The sequence below is a fragment of the Ovis aries genome, chromosome 3 (genome assembly GCF_016772045.2).
Source record: "Ovis aries strain OAR_USU_Benz2616 breed Rambouillet chromosome 3, ARS-UI_Ramb_v3.0, whole genome shotgun sequence".
Lineage (NCBI taxonomy): Eukaryota > Metazoa > Chordata > Mammalia > Artiodactyla > Bovidae > Ovis > Ovis aries.
Window position 1 is genome coordinate 140,534,072 of NC_056056.1, and position 14,423 is coordinate 140,548,494.

The 14,423-nt window shown below is 31.8% G+C and overlaps 1 protein-coding gene across 3 annotated transcripts in view; it reads left to right on the top strand.

Moving 5' to 3' along the window:
• The window catches only part of SCAF11 (SR-related CTD associated factor 11), a 91,909-nt gene that overhangs the window by 43,086 nt on the left and 34,400 nt on the right, over window positions 1-14,423 (top strand). For 2 of the 3 annotated variants that reach the window (XM_027967426.3, XM_027967427.3), the window contains exons 5-7: window positions 8,090-8,167; window positions 10,761-10,861; window positions 12,721-12,782. In XM_027967426.3, the coding sequence (XP_027823227.2) occupies window positions 8,090-8,167; window positions 10,761-10,861; window positions 12,721-12,782 (241 nt within the window). Of the gene's footprint in view, window positions 1-4,017; window positions 4,187-8,089; window positions 8,168-10,760; window positions 10,862-12,720; window positions 12,783-14,423 lie in introns of all 3 variants that reach the window. The other variant, XM_012174439.4, reaches the window with a different exon arrangement.

Genomic DNA, 14,423 nt, shown 5'->3' on the forward strand with positions numbered 1-14,423 from the left:
ACAGTCCTGTGTGTTTGCAGGAGTGTTTACGAATGAAATGGGAATGCATATTTTTCTCTGCCACCCAACTAATGATTTCATCTGTGTTAAATTTGTGCACCACGGTTTGCTCTGTGATTAGCTATCTTAAAAATAGAAGCATTTTTGCTTCCAGTAGAGAAACAGTTACTAGATGGGCAGAAGTCTTCAATTTGATGCTTTTCGTAAGATTATATGCAGTGACCACATTATAGGGAGGTTCAACAACCGTGATTTGAGTGTGTGTTTTTCCTCTGGAGATTAGAATATATAAAATAGACTTGATTCACCTCCTTCATTACACTACATGTATTTTTGAAACAACCATTAGCTTTATCATGATGTACAAGTTCAGGTTTCTCTAGAGTGTGAATCTTAAAGTGGCACTACTAGGTTGTAGACTATGTACATGTTCAGCTCTACTAAATAGTGCTAAACTTGTCTGTTTTTAAACTCTTGCTGAATATTTTTAGGTTGAAAATACTTGGTTACATACATAATGTTTTCTTTCTTGTTTTGTATTACTTCTTTGGATATAAACATTTTATTGGAGCAAATTGATTTAAAAAGAAAATACTTATCTGCTGTACTACCATTAATTGTGTTAGAGAGTATGGGAATTGCGATATTGTTTAAACAAAAGTAGTTAACTTTGAAAGTAGAGAATAAACAGAATATTTTGAATTATTTCACTGTCCATAATGGGAATAGCATACATCAATTAAATAAGCCATTTAAGTTGAGCAGTAACAAGAACACAGTCTTCTAATAAAATGTTCAGTGTAAACAATAAATGAATACTGGTTAACAAATCACTTAGGATTTGAACTAAATTTTCAGTTGGAATCTTTTATTGGTATGATAAAAAATTAGATATGTTGAGGTATATAAGCGCTTTGACAAATAGAAACAGATTTCATATTCACTAGTGTAGTTATTCATGACCGTTAGTTATTAAGATATCTCTTCTCATTTTCCTCAGCCTCCTTCTATTCTTAAAAAGAGGCATGTAGTTTACTTTGGATTTTGGTTTTAGCAATGTGTCCATATTGAGTCTCTTAGTAACTGGCCAGGCTTGTGCTAATAAGGCTTTCATATATATTCTTTCATTTAAATTACTGTGTTAATGGTTATTTGTTATTCAGGGCAAGGATCCTGAACTCTTAATTTGTTTCTAAATACTTCAAGAGATAGCCTGAAATAAAAATACTTTTTAAAAATTGACCCATAGTTTTAAATTTTACTAATGTTCACTTCTAGTAGGAAGTTAGAAATCAAAAGTGAGATTTACAGTGATTGGAAATCTACATGAGAAAAAAGTACAAAATGTATTCTGGGTCACCTTCCTAGTCTTCTCTGGCTTTCAGAAGTTCTGCTGAGCTATCTTAAGATTTGTACTCAAGATTCACTAAAGTATGATTAGGAACTGTTACCAAGAACCAAGAACTCATTTATTTACTGTCACCATAATATTTTAGGCATTGAAGAAATTCTCCATAAGAAACAAGGAAAATTAAAGCATATAATAGTCTAGTATATTTATTTTGGACACACTCCTGGAATTTCTTGTGTTCTTAAAATACCTACATCCAAAGTCACTATTAGTTTCAATTTCTTTAAGCTCTAAAATTTTGTTTCTGTGGTTATTTAAAACAAAAGCTAGATGAGGACTTTAAAGTGAGTAAGAAACTGAATTTAGTTGCTGGATATTTCATAGCATCTACTTTACCTAGGGCAGAAAGATTCAGAATAATGGAAATGATGATCTTCATGGCCCACAGCCTAATGGCTTCCCATTAGGGACACTAGAAGAAATTGAAATTAAACATGTCTACTCTACTCTATGTTTAATTTCAAGGATCTCAAGAGATGGTAAGCCTGTTGGTTTATAAAATAAAAATGATGATTTTGAAATAGAATATTAATCTAAACAAAGACATAGTAATTGGCACGTTAAGAAAGTTGAAATTCTTGCTATTTTAAAGCATCAGTATTAGAACTGAGAATCTGGAACTAAAGAATCAATACATTAAACTTTACCAGCTACTTAGAAAGTTAAGTATTTTTACTGTGAGCAAAAATGCAATCTAAACATATTGAGGACATTTAGTTTACACCTAAGTTTAATATTGATTAGTTTGCACATTTTAAAGAAAGTAGATAACTAGAAAGGTGAAAGCTAGAGTAGTTTGACGCATGGCTATAGTATTCACAGCCAGTCATAATTATGATACTCAATAGACAATAGGGTAAGCTACAAACACACACACACACAGACACACACACACACACACACGTACGTTAAGAAAATAAGATTTATGGTTTGACAGGTTGTCAAGAAGTGGTTAAAATTTTGACCCTTAAAAGGTTAAAGTTTGAGGACTTGGAAACATTTCATGTTTGAAGTGTTTAAGGTTTTTTTTGTTTTTTAAACTCTATCTAAAGGAATATGTGATATTATGATTAGGAGGTTCTTGATACCGTTGGGGTTCTTTTCACTTTAAAGTAATGTAAATATTCCCCTTATTTTTTAAGTAATTATTAAATGTGATTAACTTTCCTACTATAAACAAATTATCCTCCCTCAACTTGCTGACAGCTTCAGTTTGAGAAAATAAGGTTAATGAAATAAAAGTTTGACAATTGGCAAGGGTATGTTTTCTCTCATGAGACTAGAAATGAAGAGTCTTACTGTCTTGATATATGGTTCTTAAAGAAGTCAGACAACAGTGTTCAGTGCAGACAGGTGAGGAGTATATTTTTGAATTAATAATACCAAAAAAATCAAAATATGACTAGTTGACTGATAGGACTACAGATGTGTTTTATACAGATGTTCCCTTAAGCAGTGGGTAGAAAAATTAATATATCATTCTGATGATTAGATTATTATTTGGTAACATAATTCAGCAAAGTTTTATTACCTGGATTTTCCCAACAGTTTTTGCTAAAATTTAATCTTTCTTTATTCCTGAACTAAACCAAATCTTTAAATAGTTCTCAGTGAACAATAATTTAAACATATCTGAGGAGCACTACCATTAGTCCTTATCTTTATAAAGCATTGTTTAATACATTAATTCATTTAATTATTGCAACTTATACAGTAGGTGATTCAGGGCTGTCTGTCTTCATCCTTAAAGTAGATTATAGAGGTTGCTAGTTCTGACTTCTCCAGAACTTGAATTTGTGACTGATTATTCCAAATTCCCCGTTGTTTTCACTCTGTAGGTTAATTCTTTGGTATAACCTTTGGAAAAAAAAGAATATGTTTATATTGTGAATGCTCATATTCAAAGCATATATATAATAGATTTTCATTTGATATTCTATTTTTACCAGTTGGATGTATATTTGTGTATAGTCTAATTTTAAATGTCAGAATTTGTGAAATGATTTATATTGATAGTTTATGGGATTTCCTCTTTTTGTGCTAGAAAAAGAAAGTCCTAACTATTAAATGTCAAAAGAGAAAAAGATTAAAAGTAATTCTATCCAACTGTTGTAATACATGTTTAAGAAAATGAAAGTTTCTTTTGAGTAGTTAGAGAAACTGTTTTCTTGCTGTTAATTTTATCACTGACAGTCATTTGTCTTGTGGGGATACATTCCTGAAAGTGGATTATAAAGAACCATAGTTTCATTAATATGCATTGACAAGGACTATCTTGAAAGAACTGGTTAAATGTGGTAGTGTATATGTAGGCTGACTACAGGTGAGCATTTTCATCAGGGGTTCAGACTGCGTATCTTGGGACCATCAAGGTGAAAGGATAGGTCCTGGTGAATGGCTTTAAAATAAGCATCAACCTGTGATAGTGTAATTCCTAAATCACTTTTGTTGATTTTGAACTGGAGTTTTATATAATATGCTCTATTTAATAGTAAGAGAGATTGATGTTTTAGAGATTCCCATGGACAGACAAACCTACCTAAAGCATAGGTACTGAGATTTAGTCTTTAAGCATTTACCTTTAACACTTGCTTCTCTCTCTCTAGGAGGGGCTATCGGTAGGCAGCCTTTGTGATTGAGGATAGAGCAGCAGCAGGAAGCAAGAAATATTAGAAATCAAGAATCCTGAATTCCCAAATAAGGAAGGTTTCCTGTTCTTACATTTAAATATGGGTTTGTCTGAGCTGGGAATTTACAACGCTTCAGAATACTAGGGTATGTTTTACTGAAATCATTAGGAAGATTATTTTTTCTATTGAAATCGCCTCCTTAACTGCTATAACTTTACTAGAGAGCATTCACAGTAAAATGTATGCTCTGTTCTTATAATACACGTTACATTGTAAAGTAGTGATCAGATTCTGTTCATTTAGTAGCTGTATCACAAAGTTGAATGATATTCTATTACTTTGACTGTGAAACTAATTAAATTAGATACTTTAAAAATTGTTAAAATAGAAGTCATTGTCAGTTAAAATAGGTGAATAATTAAAGAGTATGTATATATATATATAGACTCAAAATGGTGAATAACCAAAGTATTAATTTTTGTTGTAAAATTTGGGATGATTTTCTTCAGAACTAAAAATACATTAAAGCAGAATTAAGTGTATTTTTAAATTTCATTATTTTTAAATGTGAATTTTTAAAACTACACAACTTAAACACTAAATTAGTTATTTTAGTGACACAAACTCAAGATTAGAATATCTGCTGGGTTATGAGGATGAAGAATACTCAGGAATGCTTTAAAGTTAGGCCAGTGCAAACCATTATTTAAAACCTTTTTTCCCTGTTAAAGCTATTTGATCATCATAGATATATATTTTGTGCTTTAGTGTCTATTAATGATGGTGGTTTCGAGCTTTAGCATATGCTAATATAAGGTACTCTTATAGTTTCCTTAGAGTATATATTAAGGAAAAATTAAAGATCCACTTAATTTTTAAAAATTGTTTCTTTTTTTTTTTTTTTTTGTTTAATTCTTCTTTAATCACTGTTTACTGAAGTATGCTGTGAAGACTTAGGATAACTGAATTTTCTGTGTCCCCTTTGAAATGCTTTGCTAAACTGCTTTAAGGTCAGAAATAGATATTATGATTTGTCAGTAGCCGTAGCAAAAGATATTTTGTCTATTTTAGATAGCTTATTTTCTCATATATGCTTTTTTAAAAAAAAATCTGGGGAGGATAACCTGTTTTTAAGAATTTTTTCTAATGGCTAAGCCTGAGCCAAAGAAAATCTATTATTTTCTAGTGTTAACTAGATTATCTTTAAGAAATATAAGTATATACAGATTATCTTAATATATAGCAGTAGTTTCCCAAACTACTACTTTTTATTATTGTTTTTTTCTTTTTGTTTTTTAAATAGCAGTGAAACCCTTTCTTCACATGAAACCTTACACATATCCATGACAATTATGCTTACAGAAAAAAGAACAAAACCAAAATCTTACTTAAAACTCTTTATTATCTGTAAGAGATCAAAATGGAATGACTCAGGTTAGAACTCTGATACTCTGAACATGGTAAAGGAAAGAGTGCCATTTAGCTGATGTCAGCAGAGGAAATTTAATAATGAAGAAAATGAGATTGTGTAATTTCAGAGTTTTAGAAAGGTTTGGTCTATCTGACTTATATCTGATATTTAAATTCCTTTAACACAGTGACTCTTTTTGGATTGTAGTGTTAGAACTTGAAATATATAAAAATAGTTTAATGTCCATATATGTCATGAACTTTGAAAAGTCCAATTAAAACATCATTAACAATTCTTGTCTCTTGCATGTATATGTACATCATATTTTGAGTTTTCATTAGTGAACCAAGCCTTTTTATCATTAGTGCTATAAAGCCAGTTGACGTTTGGAAGACTTTACATAATGTTCAGTGTATGCCATTAATTCCTGCAGAAACCTCAGAGATTATTATTATCATCCCCATTTTCACAAAAGAGACATAGAAAGGCTATGTAATTTGCTTAACATTAAACATGAGGAAATGGCAGCCCACTCCAGTATTGCCTGGAAAAATCCTATGGACAGGAGTCTGGCGGGCTATATAGTCCATGGGGTCACAAAGAGTTGGATGTGACTGAGCATCTAAGCACATGCATGCATAGACAGGGCAGAATATGAAAATAGACAGTAAATCCAGAGCCCTTACACATCTATTTTAATAGTTTTTTTTAAATGAAGGAAGCAAAATTTTATTATTATTTTATGTATTACTTAAATTTGCCTTTAAAATAGAAAATACATTTTGAAACTTCAGTAAAAGTAAGTACTTGAAGATTTCCACGATAGAGTATTCTTTTGAGTTATAAATGTGTTATTACAACTTCTAGGCTAAGACATTTTATGCAGTAAATGCTAATATAAAGAACAGTCACACAGTTATGATGCTGAGTTCTTTGAACTAGATTTGTTATTTGTAATGCATTATTTAAAAGGTATGGGCAGCTTTGTTGCTCCTTGTAGTGGTTTTTTAAGGTCAAATTTTTCTGAAGGGAAAGTAATAGCATCCTAAATCCATGGTACTTGGAAGTAAGCTGAGGTGGGTTCTACCAATCTAAACTGACTTAATATAGTAAGGAAGGTCACATTTCCTAATTCAGATACGGTGTAAAGCATTTGATTAAGGCCTCTCTACTTAGGAAAAGAAAAATCACTTTTTAGCAGGGTAGTAAAAAGTAATTCAGTTTATGTTTTGGCTGCTCCCAAAGTAACTCATAAGCTTTTGTGAAAATGTATTATATGATCAAGGGCCACACACATCCTGTTGTGCTTGCACTTGGTTTATCTTGGTTTGTGCCAAAGTCAAGAAAGGCAAAATCACATTTTTCCACTAGGGAGTATAGGATTATTTATCAAAACTTGATTACTGTCTTTTCTTTTAGACTATTACTATTAAGTTGTTAGAATCCTGATTTACTTTAATAACTGTAGGTATTAAAATATCACATTTTAGTATGGGCTTCATAGACTGCAGAAAGTTCCCTTTTACCCTAGTAGATGACATACTTTATCTTAAAATATTTAAATAATGTAAACCTTTCCCTATATAAACATTTAATAATACTACCAGAGAAACTGTTAATTAAGAGTTGATGCATATTAATTTTGAAAGTACAGGAAATAATACTTGTCAAAATAAAGATTTAGAATTACAGAGTGGGCAGAGGACAATTTTTCTTAATCTATAAAGAAAGCCTAATGCAGTTTGTAAAAGAACAGCAAGCTAATAAAGTTAGGCAAAAGGCATGAATAGATGGTTTAAAGAAAAGGATCGTTTAAGAGCCCTTAAATATGAAAATATTTTCAACTTGTATAAAAGATATAAATCGAAACTGGTATGACGTACATATTAAGAATGGGGTAGCTGTGAAATAGTAATATGAGCCAGTTTAAGACTTACCAATCTAAGATAGGAAATTAAGAGAAATACAACATTCAGTTGAGCATCTGAATTTTATATTTAAAAGATACAACGTGTTATGTATAAACATTGATATCTCCAAAAAGATATGTAAGAAACTACTTCTGAAAAGGGTACCTATGTGACTGAGGGAGGAGTGGAGAAGTCTTTCCTTTTCTTCATATCTACTTTTTTTTTCCTTTTAAATTGCTGGTGCAGCTGCTTACTCAAGATTTCTTTGGGGGGAAATATTGGCTTAGAATATTAAAATCTGTGAGGGACCTGTCCAAGCCATTCCTTTTACAGCTTATTTAGGATTTCTCAAGTGCTTTGGATCACAGAACTAATGATTTCAGCCCAGCTTCCTTTCATTGTAGCTATAGTTCTCAACTGGGGAGCAGGTCTTAATAGGTATTATCTTGATAACAGCGATCTTCTTTTTCTTGTTCATTGTATTCCACTTATTTAGCATACAGTAGTTGCTCAGTAAATGTTTGAATGAATTTTTAAAAACTACAGTATTTATTTGTGACATGACACAGATAGAAAGTGTTTCATCTTTATCTTTGAAAGAAAAAAAAAAAATTGTTTTTCTGTTGTTTCCTATTCCAGTGAAAAACTTACCATAAATGTTATAGTTTAATTTAGACCTATTTTAAAGAGACATTTGTAAAGTTATAATTTGTTAATGATTTTTCAGACACTGCCTTCATGTCCTATTGACCGGAAACCTTTTCAGGCGGTGTTTAAATTCAGTGTATCAGAAGGTTGTGTTAAGGTAAGGCTTAGAGTTTATTTTGCAGAATGAACTGTGTAAACTTAATTGAGATGATTTTGCTTTAATAGATACTTGAATGTATTTGTGAATTAACTAAATTTAACGTGTTTAGTTTCCATTAAAAAAATGAATGGGATATTAGATTCAGAGACAGACCCCCACAAAAAAGTCCAAAGTACCTGAAAATTATGTTTTCATGAAAAGCATATAATGTTGAGAAGATTAAACAAGTAAAATTAAATATAAAATGGTGTCTTTGTCCTTAAGTGCTGGTGGTACTTGAAGGAAACAGTTTAACTGGAGAAAAATGTGGGACTTTGTGAAAATCTTGAGAAGGACGAGGACTTCTCACAGTTTCACAGTTGTTATGGGCAGATAACTTCTCTTTTGTTAAGTACAATTTTATTGTAATGCTTAATCTTGATCACATTCTTGAGATGCACACATCACACTGATGTTATTTGATTATGAACCATGATTTATGATTTGTATTCACATTTATTTTTGGCTTACCAAAAAAAAGAAGAAAGAAATAGAAACAATTTTCCTAAATTGATGAACAAAAAATGAAAAGTGGAAAAGAGAGTAAGGAGCAAGTAAAGTGAAATGTGTGGTAAAGAGATTTCTTGATGTTATTGCTGATAAATCAGGAATGGTATTGCAAAAATGAAAGTTAAAAATGAAGATATACAATATATATAAATAATGCAATTAATGGGAAAGACAAACTTCCCAAGTAGCAGCAAGACTGGTTGCTATTTTTGTGAGTAGAAGTGGGTAGGTAAGCAATGTAAAACTTTTTAATCATTAAATATTCCTACTGTAGATGTTTATAATTTGTTTTAATTATTTTCTCCAGATAAGTCTTGATGACATAAGGTACAGATGAGACTACAGTTCAAATAAAATGACATATGTAGAAGATCCTGCGTGTTTAATTGTGTAACTCTGGACATTATGCAGATTAGTATATATCTTCAAGAAAAGATAAAACATTATATATATGTGTGTGATTATAATTAAAATTATAAAGCATAACTTCTCTGAAAGACGTGTTCTCTGTTTTTCTAGACTCTGTGTGTGTGTGTGTGTATGTATGTATGTGTGTATATATAAAATGTTGTGTGAATTAGCCTCCAAAGATACTCTGTAAAATTTTGTTCTGTTGCTTGTAATAAAATGTATGTTTTATTTAATAGAATTTGAATGTTACTTAAAAGTTTGGGACAGTGCTAATCTAATTTTGTTAAACTTAAAATGTATTTTTTATCATATGTGATGTTATCTATATACTCTGAATATCTTTCTTTGCCCTTTTACTTCTTTTGAATCTTTATTATCCTTTTCCCTTTACAATTAAACTTGAATGAGACATGCACAGTTGCTTATATTTTCAGTCAATTGTTGGACATCTCTATCTAGAATACCAAAGGAGTCTAAACAGTGACAAACCCCAAACTCATCTCATCCCCAGCCCCTCTGCCAACCTCAGTTTATGGTATTGTAATCCCAGTCACCCAGATCAAAAGCCTCTGGAAGTTTCCCATTTTTCCTCTTTACATTATTTTTGCTTCCTCTTTCTGCACAGTGTCTTAAATTCATTCCATTTCATTACCTCTCTGTAGACCCTCAGGCTGTCTGTCATCTAGATCTGTTCTGCCAATAGAAATATACCATCAATACACACCACTCTATAAACATTTAGTGGCCACATTAAAAGAACAAAAAGAAACAGTTAAAATGAATTTTTATCTTTTGTTTAATCTAATATTTAATGTATTATTTCAACATGTAGTATCAGAATTGTTATTGAAGGATTTTATCTCCTATTGTTGTTTTCATTGAAATCTAGTATATATTTTACACTTACATCTCTTTTTAAACCAGCCACATTTTCACATGCTTAATAGTATATGGCTAGTAACTATTGTCTCATACAGTATAGTTCTACACTATTGCAAGAGCTTCCTTCCAGTTTCCTGGCTTTTATAGTTTCTCTTTAACTGGTTCATTCTCCATATCACTGTCACAAAAAGCAAATTTGATCATTTCATTCACTTACTTGTAAACCTTCATTTATTTTCTGATTTCTATAGAATTATTTTCTTTTTCAAGGCCTTTACCGTCTGGTTCTAATATATTACATCAGTTTCATATCCTGCCAACTTTTTCTTCCACATCCTCATTGACTTCTCTGTACTCTTTTTATAACTGGCCATTTAGAAAATCTTTTTTCTTTAGACAAATTCCTATTTATTCTTTAAGACCAACTCAGAAATTATCTACTCATAAAAAGTCTTCTCTGGTATCTTCAGATAAAGTCAGTTCTACATATATAAGATCTGTGTGTATATTTCTGTTATTAGCACACTCATAACTCATTTGCATGCCTCTCTATGACTTTTTTGTTTCCCCAGAGCTTAGCACAAATACTCAGTTTATAGTTTAGCATACTTGAACTAATAAGCATATGTATTTGGGCTACACTTTCATTTAGATGCTATGCTGCTTTAATTTTTTGTTCTTTCAAGGGAAATATATAGGTGTGATCCCATATTATCACTCTAAATAGATGATTTTGCTTTTCTCACAGGTTCAAGTAAAAAGACAGTTGAGAGAAACAAATGACAAGAAAAATGAAAGCTCTTTTAAGAAACCGCTATCCTGTCAGGAAAATTCTAAAAGCTGTATAAGGTTAGTGATGAGTTTCAGTAATGGAATCCGACTGTGTAGAATCAGAAGTTAGCAAATAAGAAAAAAGAGAGTACTTAAAAAATGATGTGAAATTTCAATGTATATAATTCTTTTAAAGCATTCCCTTGATAATTTAAGGACAGACCAGATGAAATCTGAGAATATAATTTATTTGACCTTTGTCTTGGATGAATTACTTTTTTATTTTAGTTTTTCCCTAGTTTGTTATAGATTGATACTTTTAAAAGATAAAAGTTACAGCTATGTAAAAAAAAAAAACAAAACACAAGCCATTTATGGATAAGCATTGGTGCACAGCCCACATTTTGAGTAATTGCTGTACTGTTTATGGACAGAAAATAGAAAGTAACTAATGATAAAGTACAACATTCTTCATGAGACTGTTGTAATTGAAACTATTATTTTTCTCCTTTTGCTTCTTTGTGTTGTGGCAGACACTTGATAGTACTGTAACAGATGTTTATGTTTGAAAAAATTTTTAAATGTTTGGATTTCTTAGCTACTATGGTTAAAACATAATTGCCTAAAAATACTTAGAACTCAAGTTTAACAGGTGTTAAGGTAATTTTTAATTAAATTGAATTAATAGTGTACTGAAAATAACTTGTTGTAGTACTTATAAAATTTAACCCCTTTTTGATCTGAACTACATTTAGAGCTGCCGTGAAGTTGTATTAAGTCAGTATATTGTCAAATTCATAGCTTAATCTATGGCTCATTAGTACGTTTCATCAGAATACTAACACCGTAAGAGAGTAAATGTATTACGAAAAACATTGACAATATTCCTTGAGATTCACTGAATTGTGCCACTTATGACTCTGTAGCTCTCTAGATCTCACCTTTTGGGAAGTTATAGACTTCTTTAGTAATCCGAAGAAAACTGTAGAGAACTTCTACCCAAAAAGATACATCATAAAATATACTTACAGACGAAGTTTGTAGACTTTAAGGGATTTGTGGAACACTCAGTTCAAGAGCCCACCCATAAACCCAAGTTAATAACTTCACTAGAGCAGATTTTATGTACAGTTTCTTTTAATTAATTTGAGTCAGCTTTGACTCTTCCATTTATGTTTGCTCAGTACACATTATCCCCAGGCATAATGAAGAAATACCTTTTGCTAGCTTTATTCTTCATTCATCTCCTATTCTTGGCTATGGCAATGTCATAAATAGGCTTTTTTTTTTTTTCAGAATTACTTAGTCCTCTTGGCTCCTCCTGAGAGTGCAGTGCTCGTTATTATGTGACCTGTAACAGGGTCATACAGTGGGTCGGACACACCTGAGGTAGTCCACATGCTTAGCTGTTTTTTCTCAAGGACTTGTGGTTGAGGGATGGTAAAAGGAAGTAACAGATGCAAAATAATAATTTGCTTTTGCCCACCAAGTCAAACCATTAATGATTTCTCTCATGGTAAATCTGTCAGTTACTAGATTTTTACTGTACATTCTTTCTGGAGTCTTTTGGATGTTTTTTAGAATTCCTCTCATACAGGCTTATATTTATAAGATGTAGGGCTCATTTCCAGCACTTAGGAAATAACCCATTTGGTGTTGACTTTTCCTTCTAAAGATGTAAGACTCCTCTTTCTGATACTTCCCACTAGTTCCAGGGAAAGGGATTGCAGTAATGTTTTGTTTCATGTTTGTGAATCTCCTTTGTAGTCATTGGAGTGGAGAGTGGCAGCTAAGTGGGGAGTTCAACTCATCATACTTTCTTTGCTAAAATTTAAAACTTGGTGCATAATAGCTTTCATTGTTGTGGGCAGTGGATTGAAAATAAATGAGCAGAGTAACAGTTTTCTATTATTTCATCTCTTTATTGATCTTTACAGAAAAAAGATCATAGGAGAAGATCTATTAAGTGCAAAATTTTATGACCTGAAGATGATACACAGTAAGTGAGTTTTTCCTTGTATGTTCTACATTTTTTTCTTTCTTACTTTAATGCTTCTGCCAAAGTTCTTGTAAGTAATATTTTGGCTTGGAAAACAGTCATACACAACAGAACTCTGCTGAGCTCTGTGTACACTGTATTCAGTTCTACATAAACTACTTTCATGGAATCATTTATACCGTTTCCTGCCCTTCTTACTTTCCTGATCAACTTGGAGGAAGGGAAGGGGTCAGTGAATAAGAGAGAGAGAGAGAGAGACTGTGTGTGTGTGTGTGTGTGTGTGTGTGTGTGTGTGTGTTGGAAAGGAAAGTGAGAAAAGGGTATTTTCCAATTACTCGATCAGCAGCCTACATTGTGGTCTTAACTCGACTCATTAGTGCCGAAGTCCTTAGGGGAAATGAGATAAAATACCTTGTGGGCCAATAACTGTAAGCAGTAATGAGGGAAGTCTAACAGTAAGAAGTTAATCCACAGTTCCCACAGGAAGTTGTGGTTTGGCTTCAAGCCACACTTAATTTGAAACTTTATTTAGGAATAAAACATTGCTTACCTATTTACCTATGTGCCATGTTCAGTTGCTCAATTGTGTTTGACTCTGACCCCATGTGCGGTAGCCCCCTTAGGCTCTTCTGTCCATGGGGTTTTTTAGTCAAGAGTACTGGAGTGGGTTGCCATTTCCTCCTTCAGAGGATCTTCCAGACCCAAGGATTGAACTTGTGTCTCCTGTGGTTCCCGCATTGGCAGGGTGGATACTTTACCACAGAATCTCCTGGGAAGCCCACAGATTTATTTGAGAATATGCCTGTCTTTTGTTGTTGTCTAGTGTTATGGTTCTCTAATACAAGAAAGCTTTGCAGCAGGACCTGAGAAAAATGTCACTTCAGTGCTTTGTGGCTCCTCTTTGAAACTTAAGCTGTTAATTTTTTTTCCAAAGAACACTTTACTATGAGCTAATTGTAAGCAGGGAGAGGTGAGCATTTATTTTCCATGTTAGGTTACAGTTAATTTCTATTTATAGATAGAATTAATGAATTCATTGTTCAGAATTAATGAATTCATTGTTCTTAAAACTAAATGGTAATCAACTTCATTTTTTATACATTTGAATACCATATTTGGGTGGTGTTATTGTTTTTTTAATTTGAATTAACAGATAATCTCAGATTTACAGATTAATAAATATATGTCTTTAATAATTTACTCTTAAAGTGAAATTTCACTAAAAGAACTTTAATGGTTATATAAAAATTTTTCTTTAGTTAAAGAACTTTAGATATCAAAACTTCTTTGTTTTTCTGGGTAATTGTTACAGATTAGCATTGTTTTTTATTGAATAGCCTTTGTTTGGTAGCTCTAGAATCGAATATAAAATTTACTGCTGAGGAAGATTAAATGACATCACAGGTTTTCTCTAGGTAGTATAGTGCACTCTTACTATGATAATCTTAGTTTTAAGACTGCAGTAATTTTCTTTAAGTGTGCGTCTCCTGCCTGGGCTTATTTTTAGAGAGAGAAACATAGGCAAAGCTTAGACCTATAGTGCTTGAGTATAGTGAAGGCCATTTATAAGAATCTTTGATTCATTTAGATTTGAGTTTTGTTTTGCTATTCAGAATATGGAATACTAAACAAGTTTTTAGT